The sequence below is a fragment of the Notechis scutatus genome, chromosome 1 (genome assembly GCF_049901735.1).
Source record: "Notechis scutatus isolate UNSWTSFEM ecotype Mainland chromosome 1, rNotScu1.2, whole genome shotgun sequence".
Taxonomy (NCBI): domain Eukaryota; kingdom Metazoa; phylum Chordata; class Lepidosauria; order Squamata; family Elapidae; genus Notechis; species Notechis scutatus.
Window position 1 is genome coordinate 95,488,092 of NC_142009.1, and position 16,739 is coordinate 95,504,830.

General features: G+C 36.9%; 1 protein-coding gene across 9 annotated transcripts in view; it reads right to left on the reverse strand.

Annotated features, from left to right (window-relative positions):
• The window catches only part of LAMA2 (laminin subunit alpha 2), a 423,950-nt gene that overhangs the window by 81,360 nt on the left and 325,851 nt on the right, over window positions 1-16,739 (reverse strand). For all 9 annotated transcript variants that reach the window (XM_087972045.1, XM_087972041.1, XM_087972015.1 and 6 more), the window contains 5 exons: window positions 15,514-15,724; window positions 10,749-10,865; window positions 8,412-8,575; window positions 7,694-7,832; window positions 212-314 (listed from right to left, as the gene is read on the reverse strand). In XM_087972045.1, the coding sequence (XP_087828171.1) occupies window positions 212-314; window positions 7,694-7,832; window positions 8,412-8,575; window positions 10,749-10,865; window positions 15,514-15,724 (734 nt within the window). The remainder of the gene's footprint in view (window positions 1-211; window positions 315-7,693; window positions 7,833-8,411; window positions 8,576-10,748; window positions 10,866-15,513; window positions 15,725-16,739) is intronic.

Here is a 16,739-nt window from a genome sequence, read left to right on the forward strand (position 1 = left end):
AAAGAATCCCCATGACCTCTCCCACCAACACTGATAGGGCAAGCCACTAGAACATAAATGGAGAGCAAACCCATTCCTTACTAGCATTGATGATGTTACATAGTATGGGTAATGAAATGTCTACAAGAAAACAACCAAGCTCAGAGAATATCAAGGAGTCCTCATTTCAACCTTGAGATACCATTGTTTTTCTTTATCGGTGAATACATACCTTTAACATCATTTGCCTGTTTGTTGGCATCATTAAGAACCTTGAAGCTTTTTTGTAAAGCATTCTTGGCAGCATCCTTTAATGAGCCTTCTGGACCAGATGCCTATAGAAGAAAAGTAACAGAATCAACTACTTACTGTACTTGAAAAAGAATCAAGAGAAATTGACTGCCTTATTAAAATAGCAGTGCAACATAGTTGGAGAATTATGATAATCGAAAACAAATTTGCTTTGAATTGTTATGTTAGATTACTGTAATATATCATACTTGTTTTGTTATTTTGGTTTCATTGTAAAAACAGTCTTCTCTGTTTTTTCATCCCCAGGAAACAGAAAATAGACTTTTACTGGGAAAACAAAATCAAAGTAACATAATTTTATAAAATCTCTCTCTTTCTGTCTCATACCAATAATATATACATCTATTTTATATATATATATATATACACACACACACATACATACATACATATGTTTCCGTAGATTTTCACGGGTACAGGTATGTAGGTCTAGGTGTGTTCGGGTCTTTTTCCATGTAAGATTAAGAGTATCTTGCACTGGCATGACGCCGCTTGCACTGGCATGAAGCCGAAAGCACCAGCCTGAGGAGGGTGAGTGGGACCTCGCCGAAACGTCGCTAAGATACTCTTAATCTTACACAGGAAAAGACTGGGGGGATCTGTTTGTGCCCAGGTGCTTGTCTGGCTAGTGGTGTGGAGATTTTTTTGTTTGTGAGTGCAGGCTTCCAAATGATTGACAGTCTGGTGGACTGTAGATAGAAGAGATGATTCCACCAGACTGTCAATCATTTGGAAGCCTGCACTCACAAACAAACAAATCTCCACACTACTAGCCAGACAAGCACCTGGGCACAAACAGATCCCCCCGATACCTCTAGCTCAAACACACCCCAACCAGGCACCCAGATGAAACCTAGCTTCCTAACAAATGATAGCTGTCCATTTACCCGGAGCCAAACTGCACTAAAGGCCTCCAATAAAGGAATACAATGTTGCCAGCCAATCAAGATACAAAAAGAGCCCTAAAACAGACAAAAGATATTAGAAACACCAATCAAGCAGAACACAGCAAACTCCAAGACCAATAAACACAGACCAAGACTCCCAACCAATCAGGGTGAAGAAAAAACCATTCTGGCACAGCAATAGGCTGCCCCAAATTTAAATCTGAAACCACTATAAAAGTCTGACTCACAGATGAACACTATACAGAAGCCTGATGATGGCAGATGAGATTCTGCCAAAATGTTGCTACAACTTTAAAAGCACAACTACAATGACGTGGGAAAATACCCGAACAAAGCTGAATATATATATATATATATATATATATATATATATATATATACACACACACACACACACACACACACACACACACACACATATACATGTTTTCTTAAGTTTTCGCGGGTATACATATAAATGTATGGTATTCAGCTTTGTTCGAGTATTTTCCCGTCATTATAGTTGTGCTTTTAAAGTTGTAGCAACGTTCGGCAGAATCTCATCTGCCATCATCAGCTTCTGCCATCATCAGGCTTCACCAGCGAACACAATACAGAAGCCTGATGATGGCAGATGAGATTCTGCGAAACGTTGCTACAACTTTAAAAGCACAACTATAATGCGTGGGAAAATACCCGAACAAAGCTGAATACCATACATATACATACATATATACATATATATATATACATACATACATACATACATACATACATTTGGTTGGCTGCTCACTAAAATAGCATAGACCTCCTAAAATTGTGGGGAGGGGAGTCATTCTACTATGATCATTTCAAACAGGAAAAGTTGTTTTATGGGTGACTCAGAATTGAATAAATTGAGACCCAAAGTCACTCACACTTTTCTAAATTATTTGATGTAGCTTCCATAGCTTCTCTAATTATTACCATCAAATTGTAATGTTTAATATGACAGTAGAGTGAATTGTTAAATTCATGTGAAGTAAATCATATTAACTTAACATTAGCTAATTTAAATGTAGTTATATTTAAATTAAATTAAATCAAAACTACTTTTTGTCCTTGTCCCACCTCTTTTGGAAGTATGTATGGATTATACTAGATTATCCTTTATGAAGGGGAAGACATGTCATTGGCAAATTAAGGAAAATAACTGTAATGTGAACAAACTGATACTATAATGGTAAATTGAGCTATATCCTAAGTAAAAGCGATTCTACTCCTAGATGGTATTTAGTAAGTACCCAATTTCTCTTAAAGGGTAGTGCAAGATTCATGTTAAACTTCTTCTAGTAACTATCACTGCTCATTGTCTTATAATTTGTCTCTATAAAACCATAAAGCACCAACTCAAATTTTCATTTTCAAAAGTCAGGGATGATAAATGAAAACTGGATTTTAGTAGATTTTTAAAAATCCAGCTCATAGTAAGGTTTGACCTTTAGGAATGCATTGAAAAAGGATCTACAGAATGATGCTCAATCTTGACAACATGTTTAAACTTGATTGTGGTGGTGATGGTGGACAGGTTAAGATATAGTTGTCTTATATACTATATAGATATAGTAAAATTATTCTCCTTTTATGATAAAAAGGTAACACTTTATTCCCATTATTAAAAACTAGCCATGTCAACAATTTGTTTCAGTTTCATGAAATAACCAAACTGTTCTTGAAGAGAGAATTACTGCCAAATTCAGCAATAGAGATTCTTGCTGCATAAGATTATATTTCTTCTATTTTCTGTCCTATGTGATCTAGAGAGGCATTATCACTAGCAAGGGGCTACATGCAAAGCTGAATATTATTACTAATAAATAAGTGTGAATGCTTAACTGGCTACTAAAAAGTTCATTAGACATAATGAAACTGTTAAGACACCCAATTTGCAATATAAAGTGAAAAGTGACTGTAGTCACAACTAAATAATTGAATTTGGCTTGAGTCTTGAGCAGGACTTTGTGGCTGTGTTATATGTAGTGTAAAATGGTTTCCACAAGATTGAATAGATCAGTAAAAGCTGATAATAATAACTGATTTATCTTGATCATGGGATGAACATTCTAGAGAATTGGGATTAAACAAATAAATTACCCCTGAAAAAATATGAAATTTGGGTACAGAACAATGTGAAAATTCATATGGCAATGGACTTACTGTAATGTATATTATATTGTGAATTTGCCAACAAAGGCAATATCACAGCAATAGGAGGAAGAAGGCGTGTTGGCTATGCTTGCCTCCTTCAGTTATTTGTAAAAATAATAAAGCTGGAATACAAATAAATATCTTACTAATTTTGTCTGTAGTGCCTCTTATGTAGGGCAGGACAGCTGTTCCATGGGTCTGTTCATCTTCTGGGTCTCTATTATGTCTCAGTGTGTTTTTGTGGATCAAGTTGGTGATTTTGCTTTTGTGGAAGCCGTTGGCTGTCAATGTTTTAGTCAGGGTGCATAGTTCAGTCTTAATGTGTGTCTTGTCTGCCAGGCGTTTGGTTCTAGTAATTAGTGTTTTAGCCACGGAGTTTATCTGTGCTGGGTGGTGGTGGGATTGGGGCGTTGAGGTAGCGGTTGGTGTGTATTTTCTTCTGGTATATGGTGTGTCCTAGTGTGCCATCTGTTTTTTGTAGATTAGTACATCTAGGAATGGTAGTTGTTTGTTTGTTTCTGTTTCCATGATGAACTTGATTTTGGGGTGTGCGCTGTTTAGGTGTGTTAGGAAATTGTTTAGGTTTTCTTGTCCATGGGGCCAAATCACGAATGTGTCATCGATGTATCTTAACCATAGTTTGGGTTTGAGGATGGCATTGGCCAGGGCTCTGGATTCAAATTCTTCCATGAACAGGTTAGCAATGACAGGTGACAGTGGTGATCCCATTGGGGGCTCCTTCTATTTGTTTGTATCTTTGTCCTTTGTATATGAAATATGTGTTGGTTAAGCAGTGTTCTGTTAGTTCCATGAGGTGTTTAGCTGATTGGTATTTATTTTTGATGATTTCAAGGGTCTCTTTTATCGGGACTTGAGTGAATAGGGAAACCACGTCAAAACTTACAAGCAGATCTTCTAAAATAAATACCAACCAGCTAAACACTTTCTTAAGTTTTCGCGGGTACTTACATGTATGGCCTTCAGCTTTGTTCGGGTGTGGCACCAAAACCCTAGCCACTATAGAAAATTCCAGCCACAGAATCATCAGAGAAGCCATAGAGATTGAAAAAAGACCAGAAAGCATGAACAGAAGAGATGATTCCACCAGGCTGTCAATCATTTGGAAGCCTGCACTCACAAACAAAAAAATCTCCACACCACAAGCCAGGCAAACACCTGGGCACAAACAGACCCCCCCGATACCTCCAGCTCAAACACATCCCAACCAGGCACCCAGATGAAACCCAGCTTCCTAACTAATGATAGCCGTCCATTTACCCGAAGCCAAGCTGCACTAAAGACCTCCAATAAAGTAACACAATGCTGCCAGCCAATCAAGATACAAAAAGAGCCAAAAAACAGACAGAAGATATTAGAGACACCAATCAAGCAGAACACAGCAAACTCCGAGACCAATAAACACAGACCAAGACTCCCAACCAATCAGGATGAAGAAAAAACCATTCTGGCACAGCAATAGGCTGCCCCAAATTTAAATCTGAAACCACTGTAAAAGTCTGACTCACAGACATGTTTTCTTAAGTTTTCGCGGGTATACCATATAAATGTATGGTATTCAGCTTTGTTCGGGTATTTTCCCACGTCATTATAGTTGTGCTTTTAAAGTTGTAGCAACGTTTCAGGCTTCTGCCATCATCAGGCTTCACTAGACGAACACAATACAGAAGCCTGATGATGGCAGATGAGATTCTGCCTAAACGTTGCTACAACTTTAAAAGCACAACTATAATGACGTGGGAAAATACCCGAACAAAGCTGAATACCATACATATACATACATATATACATACATACATACATACATACATACATACATACATACATACATACATACATTTGGTTGGCTGCTCACTAAAATATGCATAAGACCTCCTAAAATTGTGGGGGAGGGGAGTCATTCTACTATGATCATTTCAAACAGGAAAAGTTGTTTTATGGGTGACTCAGAATTGAATAAATTGAGACCCAAAGTCACTCACACTTTTCTAAATTATTTGATGTAGCTTCCATAGCTTCTCTAATTATTACCATCAAATTGTAATGTTTAATATGACAGTAGAGTGAATTGTTAAATTCATGTGAAGTAAATCATATTAACTTAACATTAGCTAATTTAAATGTAGTTATATTTAAATTAAATTAAATCAAAACTACTTTTTGTCCTTGTCCCACCTCTTTTGGAAGTATGTATGGATTATACTAGATTATCCTTTATGAAGGGGAAGACATGTCATTGGCAAATTAAGGGAAAATAACTGTAATGTGAACAAACTGATACTATAATGGTAAATTGAGCTATATCCTAAGTAAAAGCGATTCTACTCCTAGATGGTATTTAGTAAGTACCCAATTTCTCTTAAAGGAGTAGTGCAAGATTCATGTTAAACTTCTTCTAGTAACTATCACTGCTCATTGTCTTATAATTTGTCTATAAAACCATAAAGCACCAACTCAAATTTTCATTTTCAAAAGTCAGGGATGATAAATGAAAACTGGATTTTAGTAGATTTTTAAAAATCCAGCTCATAGTAAGGTTTGACCTTTAGGAATGCATTGAAAAAGGATCTACAGAATGATGCTCAATCTTGACAACATGTTTAAACTTGATTGTGGTGGTGATGGTGGACAGGTTAAGATATAGTTGTCTTATATACTATATAGATATAGTAAAATTATTCTCCTTTTATGATAAAAAGGTAACACTTTATTCCCATTATTAAAAACTAGCCATGTCAACAATTTGTTTCAGTTTCATGAAATAACCAAACTGTTCTTGAAGAGAGAATTACTGCCAAATTCAGCAATAGAGATTCTTGCTGCATAAGATTATATTTCTTCTATTTTCTGTCCTATGTGATCTAGGAGAGGCATTATCACTAGCAAGGGGCTACATGCAAAGCTGAATATTATTACTAATAAATAAGTGTGAATGCTTAACTGGCTACTAAAAAGTTCATTAGACATAATGAAACTGTTAAGACACCCAATTTGCAATATAAAAAGTGAAAAGTGACTGTAGTCACAACTAAATAATTGAATTTGGCTTGAGTCTTGAGCAGGACTTTGTGGCTGTGTTATATGTAGTGTAAAATGGTTTCCACAAGATTGAATAGATCAGTAAAAGCTGATAATAATAACTGATTTATCTTGATCATGGGATGAACATTCTAGAGAATTGGGATTAAACAAATAAATTACCCCTGAAAAAAATATGAAATTTGGGTACAGAACAATGTGAAAATTCATATGGCAATGGACTTACTGTAATGTATATTATATTGTGAATTTGCCAATAAAGGCAATATCACAGCAATAGGAGGAAGAAGGCGTGTTGGCTATGCTTGCCTCCTTCAGTTATTTGTAAAAATAATAAAGCTGGAATACAAATAAATAAATATTAAATAAATACAAAATGTGAAAGAAGAGCCAAAAATAAAGGGAAAAGGAAGTATATATGGATGATTTATGTTGATAGTAAATATATATTAGAGTATCATCTTAGCTTAGTTATGGCAATAAAGAAAATAGTTTAAAGAGAAAAGCCCTATAAATTGATTAATCTGGTTACAAAGACTTTCTTCAAAGGCTTCAAAATCATTTGCAGAAGTCCTTCTCTTGCTCCACCATCAGAGACTTACTTCACATATCAGTTGTAGAAAGAATCACTAAAATTAATCTGGCTAGTGAGATGAGATTTAATAAGCTAAATAATAATAGCAGTAGTTTGATTATACTTTATTGATGCTTATTGTACTGCAGCTGTTTGTTTAGTAATAAACCTTATTTTAATGCTGTTAACCATAAACAGGTTTTGGATGGTGATGGTTACACCCAATACAGCTATTTTATAGAATTCCTGCAAGAAATAATTCAAATATTTTGAGTAAAATAGTAGAATCTATTTTATTTTGAAGAGTTTGTTGTGTGTAGAGTAGGGTTCTCAAACTTGACAGCTTTAAGACATGTGGACTTCAACCCCCAGAATTCTTCCTCCTGTCATGTTAGCTCAGGAATTCTGGGAGTTGAAGTCCACAAGTCTTAAACTTGCCAAGTTTGAAGACCCTTGGTATAAAGTAATTAGATTTAATTTACCAAGATGATTTGGGCCATTGCTTAAGATTTCTTGATGGATGTTTACTAATAGTTGTATTAAACTTTGTAATACACTAACTTATATCAATGAGCATGATAATAATATATGATAAATAATTGCTGAGAAATAGAAGGATAATACTAGTATCTAAGCCCTGAAGAAGATTATTTGAGAGAGTGGCTTTCATTAAGGTCCTCAAGAGATTTTCTCTTACCAGTTGTATGGCTTCATTGGCACGAGCTTTAGCATCTTTAGAAATTGCATCCGCTTCATCAATATGCTCCTTGATATTGCTGTAGGCCTTAAAAGCTATTGTTGCATTGAAGGAGAGGTTTTTAGCTTCATCAAGGATTCTGTTAGGAAATATATATATATATATATATACATATATTCAACTTTTAAAATCTCAAGGGGGAATTTTAGATGGTAATTCTAGACCCATATGTATTAATGTCTTTTTGCACATAGGTATTCCCTACAGGAGTCAGCCAGATTTTCTTTTGTGTAGACATGCACAGATTTTCAACTTATAGGTTGCTTCTAGCCAGGAAAAAACCTCAGCAAAACAAAACAAACCTGACATGATTGAGATAAGGCGACAGAACAACAATTCTGCAATGTCACATCATGAAACACTCATCAAATGCTAAAGATAATTGATTCTACACTCCAAAGTTCGAAGGACTTAATTTGGTTGGAAATTCTTTCTCTCTCTTATTTTTTTCCTCTATTTATCAAGAACTAAAGTCAGTCTATTTCTTTGGGAAAATTGGGACATTGCTATCTTGCAAAGCTTGCACAATCATGATAATGGAGTTTCAGGATACCTGTTTAATTGCCAAAAAGAATAAAAGGAGAAGATGTTTCTTCTATTTTCCCAGCTACTGAATTCTAGAGTCAATGAAAGTAAAACAACAATCTTGTCAACTTACCCATCCAAAATAGCAGATGAATCATTCAGCTGGGCAGCATGGGCTTCTGCCTGCAGTACCTTTTCTGGAAGCTTCTTTTTTTTGATATTTTCAGAGAGATTATCTATTTTACCCTTTAGCTCAACAGAAAGTGGGCCTATTTCATTCTTAATATTATCTATGTTCTAAGAAGCAGAAAAAAAGAAGCATGTTTAAGTAACTGAGCGTTTAAGCACAGAAATTATAGCCCTTTATAACAAGATTATTTTCCTATTATATTGAAATGAATCAATGAGCTTTATCCTCCATTAAAATAATGTTGACACCTCTGGTTTGGATTTCTAGGTTTAAGATTCTACCTGCTTGGTCTCAAAGCTGAATTGAACTTTTACGGTCCTCTTAACTACACAAACTTAACTAATCAGACCTTATCAGAATATAAAGTGGGATTTGTTAATTAATACATAACTGTTATTTCATCAGCACTCTCACCTCAGTCACATTCGAAATGATATTTCTTGGATTTTATTTGCTTAAAGGCATTATGAAAAGTAATTTACCCAATTAGTTATGAGAGGAACCCATTAGCGAAAAAGCACATTTCATTATGCCATCAACTTATGCCTTCAGTTAAAGCATGCTGTGAAATACATTATAATTGATAAAAGTGTTCTTCATGAATTTTCCAGAACCAATTCTCTATGCCTAGTATTTGTTTCTGATTAGAATCAGAAAGACAAACCAATCTAACATGGAACTGTGAGAACACAGGCTGCCCTCTTTTTAAGGCAGGATGCATTTGCAAGATTGAAGGCTTTCATCAAAATATAATGAGACAAACACAATGAGGTTGCCTGGACATGTTTGTTCCATACTTAAAAGCAAGTCCGAAAAGGCCCATAATGAGGAATAGCATACACAATGAATGTGATTAGAACATCTTCTTTCTCCAGGAAATAAAATGGATTGATTTTTAGGGTAAATACAAAGGCCACTGTCAGGTCCAGTCTAAGAACAATCCAGCCAAAGTTCGCTTCTTTACTTATTCACACCTTACAGACAGAATCTTGCCAGATTTAACCTATACTACTCTTAAGCCTAACGGATACACCCTGGAAGATTCTAGGGAGTGGGGTTTCCTAAATCCCTTCCTCCTTCTCCAAGCCAACTCAGGGCTTTTGTCTCTTCTCTCATCCTCCTCCTTGGTTTGCTCCCTCCTTCCTGGGAAACTGCCATTTCACTGTAGTCCATCTCCCTGTCAATAGGCACAATCTAGCAAAGCTTTATTAGGCGCCCATGCATTTCCTCCCATCCCCCTGAAGTTGCACTTAGAATGCGTTTGGCACTTTGAAAATCTAATTTGACCTAGTAACATTATTTTCATGTGATAAAGAGAGTAGTTGCCTTCATGCTCCCATACTTAAATGCAAGTCAGAAAAGGCTCATAGTGAGGAATAGCAAACACAATGAATATGATTAGAACATCTTCTCTCTCTAAGAAATGAAATGAATTGACTTTTAGGGTGGGTACAAAGGCTACTGTCAGGTTCAGTCTGCATTCTTGTCTCATTCCCACCTCAAGTACTCTTCCGATAATATAGCAAAATTATAAACCATGGAACCAAATGATTGGAAGAGAACATTGGACATCATGACCAATCACTTAAGTGCCAAATTATCCACAGGTGTCTACATGGAAGGACAAGTGGGGGAAATATCATGAAACCAACCGTGGGATTTGCATACTTGTGTCTGATGCAGGTACAAAAGTTGAGGCTTGTCTTGTGATATTGTGAAACATTCTTTTCTTCATTGAAATTTGTACCAGATAACCATTGATAACCAAACATTTTTGCAATCAATGAAGGGAAGTTCACTGCTTCCCTAAACAATTGGTTAGTGGCATTATATTCAACTTCTTTCCTCTACAAGGAAAATGCTTCCCTTTCCATGAAGGGAAGTAACAGTTGAATTACATAATCTAATTTGCAAGAGTCATTTTTGACTGATTTTTTTTTGGGTATTGAGCATCTGACATGCTCAGGAAATTAAAGCCATCAGCTTATTTTTTTTCCACTACTTCATTAAAAACATGCAATTTCCAAAAATATATGCTATGATAATTAATTACATATTCAAATATAAAGGAATCCTGCCATTCAAACATGTCATTGTAATCTTTGGAAGAAATTTTTGTTTCTATTGCTCCTCTAACATAACATTTAGCTTGGCCATATCCTCTGTATCTCTACTACTTAGTCCATCTAAAAATACAAATTATATTTTTTATTGCCTACTGATTCTTTTATGTTGCACTGCATTATAGCCTCCACCCTTAAAACATATATCACATTTTACCTCCACAGCCAAATTGATTCCATTTGCAAGTTCATTAGTTTCACCAAGGATGTCATTTCCTTCTCTTAGAGTATTTTCAGTTTCCTGTCGTCCGTTTTCTATACCTTGCTTCTTTTTCTATATGCAGAATATAGAAACACTTGTGATTTTACATATTAATAAAACATCACATTCCCATTATTATTATTTCAACTAGTGCTGTGCCAATGTGTGTGTATGTATGTATGTATGTATGTATGTATGTATGTATGTATGTATGTATATAAATCTGCATGGACCAATGCACCTTTTTGTCATTAAATCCTTAACCAGTCCTTATATGAAAATAAAGAAATGTATGTATTCAAGTTATACTTTATGATAAAATATATAACTATATAATTTTTGTAAAGTTTACCAGGTTTTAGAAGATTAAAGTGAGGGATGAATTAAAAAAATAAAGTTTAAGTCTCCAGAAGTCAAGCTTGACTTGAAGGTGGCTCTACTTTCACAAATGACATCAACAGGGACAAAGGTGAATCTTTTCAATGGTTATTCTCCTTCTCTGGAACAGCCTTCCCTTAGAAGTCCAAGTAACCCCAACACTGCTAAGCTTCAAAGAGGTCATGAAAATATGTGTGCTTTAGCTGACCTTGGCAACTGATGTGTGATGAGGTTGTCACCTCTTATTGTGGAACATTTTATTTAATAGAACTTTCATTACGCCCTAGTTCATTAGGAATGTTGTTATTTGTTATGTTGATTTCTATTCCATTCTTATTTATACACCTTTTTAATGGTTGTGGGATATGCAAGCAATTTAGAGGTGGAAGCACCATTAGAAACCCAGAAAATTAAAAAACAGACCTTTTACAATGTTTCCTATTACAAAAACACTTCATCAGAAAGCTAATGATGCTAAAGGAAATTTACTTGCCAAACACATAGGTATTTTCTTTACAGCCTGTATATTGACAAAGCAGATGTCAATGGGGGCTGATGTTCATGATCCCATTTCTAAACCTTGTCAATTTATTCTAAGCAGCCCATACTGATGGACCAAGCCTTACAGACATTACCTTATTCAGAGCAATTAATTTCCAGGGGAAAATCTCTGCCTGGCCTTTCCTGCTTCTTGTTTATTGACTAAACCTTGATAACTACCCAGCTTTGGCCATGACTCTGCCATATTCCTTTGATTTTTGACTAAATATTGTAAATGATCCATTGAAATTGGGCACAATTATCTCTGGACTGATTTGCATTTAATTAGATATGAATACAGTATTGGACAATTTGGAAATGACATGGAAGAACTGCTTTAGATATAATTCAGGCTTCCAGGCTATTTTAAGACATGCATTATAGATACATTTTTAAATGTTTCAATTTATTAAAGTAGTAATATCCTTTTTCAGGTTGAGGCTGAATCCCAAAAGAAAAACAGCATGCTTTAATAAACAGCAGAGAACTGATTTGTTTGTACAAAATCTAAAGTAATTCTTCCAAATAATTTCTAAACAGTGTTAAGTCTTAATCGGCCCAAGTTTAATATAGTTCTTCAAGATGAAGGAAAAAAAGAAATTCCTGCAGATTTTATACATACAAGTACTACCATCGAAAACAATCCCCCAAACAACAAAAGTATAGCGTCATGATTTGAAACATGGTGTCATGACCTTTGATAAAAAGTACTCCAGAAATCTAAATAATAAAAAAATATTTTGCTTTGAGTGGAATCATATAAATTCAAATAAAACAAAAGTTTCTACACATTTGTGTGCTATGTGTATGTATGCATTTAAATGTACCAAAAGTCAGACCCCATAGACAAATTCTAGTATACGTTATATTCAGACTGGTTGCTATTTTCTTTTAAACACTTCCTCATTTGACATATGGTTTTTGAATATTCCTAAGTACAATAACATTTTTTTTCTGAAAAAAAATAATTAAATATATTGTGATTAACCTATGAACGTAACTTTGGCACACCCTCTATATCAGCAGTCGCCAACCGGTGGGCCATGGCCCACTAGTGGGCCATGAGAAAATTTTGGTGGGCTGCAGCATGCTGAGGCAGGTAGGTGGGGCAATCCTGCAGTCTCCTGTGTCATGGCTGCTGCCTCCTGCCTCAGCGCATCAAGGAGGCTGAGAAGCAGTGGGAAGAGTGCGGATCTCCTGAGCTGCAGGAAGCAACTGCCCTCAGGTGAAGATGTTGTGAAGGGGAGGCTTGATCCCCTCTTCCTCCTCGCCAGAAGCTCTCACACGTTTAGTGGGAAGGAAGCGGCTTGTTGGGGGACAGAGGGGGGTGAGCGCTTTGCGCGTGAGCGCTTCTGTCGAGGAGGAAGAGAAGCTTTTGGTGGGGGTCGACCCTCCCCCTTGCAACATCTTCCTTTGAGGGCATAGCTGGCAGCTGCTCTACCTCCTTGATGCGCGGAAGAAAGAGGCAGGAGGTGACACCAATTCAGAGGATCCTTTCCCCTCACCCCCACCCCCTTGCACGCTAGGCCTATGTGTTGGCGTCAGTTTCCTCATCCGTCTTGGCGCTCTGCTCTGCTGCCCCCCCCCCCCACGGCCCCAGCCATCAGTGCCTGGGGAAAGCACAGGAAAAGCTAGCAGAAACATGGTGTGAAAGAGCTGAGATTGAGGAAGCACAGGCAAGAGAAGATGGAAGCTGCTGCCTTTGAAAAGCGCTGCTTTCTGTTGTCTTTGCCTTCTGATCTCTGTTCTTTTGCCCCAGTGAGAGCTGTTTCTGATTGCTTTCTTTTCCTGGGGAGGGGGCAGCAGAGACATCAGGGCTGCTCTCCCCCCTCAGCAAGCCAGGCCTGGAGGAATGCGAAGAATTGTGGGTGAGCGCCAGAGAAAGGTGTGTTGGAAATGCCAACGCATGTTTCCAGCATGCTTTCCTCTGTCCCGAAGTAGGATTGAGTGGTGAGAAGGGAGCAGGGAGAAGAGTAGGAGGGAAGGAAAGGTCCGGATGGCTTTCCTTTGCCATGGGGAAGGGGGAGACTACATTCACAGACCAAAAGAGTGCCAAGGAAGATGGGCTCCTAATAACCAGCCTGTTTGTGCAGGCGAGAGCTTGAGCTTTTCTAGGCTCGACAGTCCCCCCCTTTGGCCTCCACACAGGGAGGGATCCTTCTCTGCTTGGAAGCAGCGGGAGAGACCTGGAGCTTAGCCGCGGGGAATCCTCTTCTTATGTGAAGGCCAAATGGGGGGTGTTGCCTGGTTATTAGGAGCCTGTCTTCATTAACACTTCCAGCCCGGCCCTTCTTCCCTCCCCCAACTTCAGGCAGCCACACCTGGCAAAGGAGGGAGAGGTTTCCTCTGACTTGGGGGAGATATGAGATGGCTCTGCTTTTCTTCCATTTGATGGGGAGCTGGTTCCTCCCCATCCAGATCTTCCCAGCCTCCAGGTACCATGTGGCTTCTTAAATCCCCCCTCTCCCCCACAAAGGATGAGAGAGAGAGGCCCCTCCTTTCCTTTCACTCCATCCCACAGTTATGATTAAGCATTTATTATTTTGTTATAATTAAATAAGCATTTTTATATTATGTGTGTGTGTGTGTGTGTGTGTGTGTGTGTATAAATTAATTTTTAAATATTAAATTTATATTCAATATAAAAATAAAAATTTTACATTAAATATATTATCTTTTTTAAAAAAAATCATATTAGTGGTCCTCGGGATCTAAAAGTATGAGTTTGATGGTCCCTGAGGTCGAAAAGGTTGGTGACCCCTACTCTATATAGTATCTCTCTTCTCTCTCTCTCTCTCCCTCCCTCCTTTCCTTCCTCCCACTCTCTCTCTGATTGGTATCTGTAACAATAGTATTTTCCTCTTCCTACTTTAAGAGATCACTGAGAAGCAATACTACCCTTTTTAGACTGTTAGCCCATGTAGCCTGAAAACATATTTATGGAACCTGCTACCATTGGATTAATATTTGCCTTCAGGCAAAACATGAGTGAGACATAAACAAGAAACTGAACACATTTATCTTTGTTTGAGGTTGACTTTGCTCTTACTGTCATGGCTAAGCATTTGTTAATGTACAATATAATGTTCTTTCAAGTCATGGCAATTAAATTCAAATCAAGGAAAATCATTTACATCACTTAACTACAAAAGATATATGATGGTTTGATTTATAATGTGAATTTGCATATACTGTACCCATTTTAATTCCTTACTTGAGAACACGAGAGAAAAGAAAGTGTAGCCATACTAATATTGAAGATTAACTGTCTCTCCCTATGTGCATGTGAATAGAATATGAACATACAATGTGAAGTAATGGTTATACAGGCTTTAAGGGGTTTCGTTTATTTGAATCACTATACATTATATGTGTTATATATTAACCACGACGTAGTCACTAGAGTTTCTTTCCATTTTCTTCCCATTTCAATAACAATTTTGCTGCTTTAACTTACTCCAAATAGTACTTTAAATAATATATCAAAGATTTCACCAAGTTATATCCATAGTATTTTGGCTTTATTTTTAACTGGGAAATAAAGCTCCTTATCTTGTTTAGTTCACCTCTGATTCAGAGGTGGTATTCAGCAGGTTCTGACCAGTTCTGGAGAACCGGTAGAGGAAATTTTGAGTAGTTCGGAGAACCGGCAAATACCACCTCTGATTGGAGATTTTACAGTATCCTTCCCTTGCCATGCTCACCAAGCCACGCCCACAGAACCGGTAGTACAATAAATTGAATCTCACCACTGCTCTGATTGATCATACATGGAAAAGGGACTTTATGACCAAATACCCACCTCTACTGCCGTCAAGTTTCTTTGGTTGATTGCTGATAGTCTGTCCGCTTCCCGAATTTTATTAGTTGCTTCTCTTAACAGGTTCAGAGCATCATCAATTTTATCATGGTAGTCTGCTAGTTTCTCTTTGACTTCGTTTTTCAGGTCCTCAGTTTTCTTCTTTGGCTCTACAAATAACTTGTGCATGTTCTTCAAGAGGTCTTCTGCTGATCTACAGTCACACAATAAACAATGTTGAATAACAGATCTCACATTCTGTTCATTCTGTCTCCTTCTGATAGGTGTTTAAAAATGGACTTAGTTTGTGCAGCTATCCATTAGGACATGTTTCTATTCATGATATTGCTTTGCAATATTTATGGGTTTTAGCAGGTAGTAAACAGCTCCTTAGCCCATCTCTTGCTGACAGATTCAGGCATAACATCATTAATAGTCAAGGTAGAAATATATGCACTGGATTTAATTGGATCTTGAATAGTGAATCAATAATGAATCAGGCTGATACAGAAAGAAGTTGTAAATATCAAGCTCAAAGCAGAGATCTTTTGAAGTACACTAATCTCAACCCTTGGGCTCCTTATGGTGATTCACAGAAGCAGAAAGTCATTTCACCTGCAAAACTCTGCATTTCTGCTGAAATTCCCTGACTGATGGATCTAGTTCCAATTTTCAGTGGCCAATTTCACCAGGCACTCTCTAAACTAATACTGTACTTTTATCTATGTGGTTTTAAAAAGGAGCCTTTCATAGAGGTGACCAAAGCTGTTGCTTCCTCGAGCTTCATGGTTCCAAAATTTATCCCTAAATTCATTTTTGAGGTAATAGTTGTAAATATAACATAATTCAGGATAAAAGTAACTCCAAGAAAACTCTGGCTAGATTTTTTTTTAAATTAATAAAGCTGTACAAAATAGATAGAATCTGGGGATATTAAGGACTCAATAACATTGATTCAACACACACACACACACACACAGAGAGAGAGAGAGAGAGAGAGAGAAAGAGAGAAAGAGAGAGAGAGAGGAGAGCGCGAGCCAATTTTTCTCTCTCTCTATTCAATTTCTGCAACCATTCTTCATGTTTTAGTCTCTGTCTGTCATATATATTACTGATACACACACTCTCTCACACACACACATCAGTAATATACTGATATAGCTATAACCACTTATAGCTATTCTCAAACAGACATAAACCTTTTTATTATTATTCCTATTTTTGTTCTT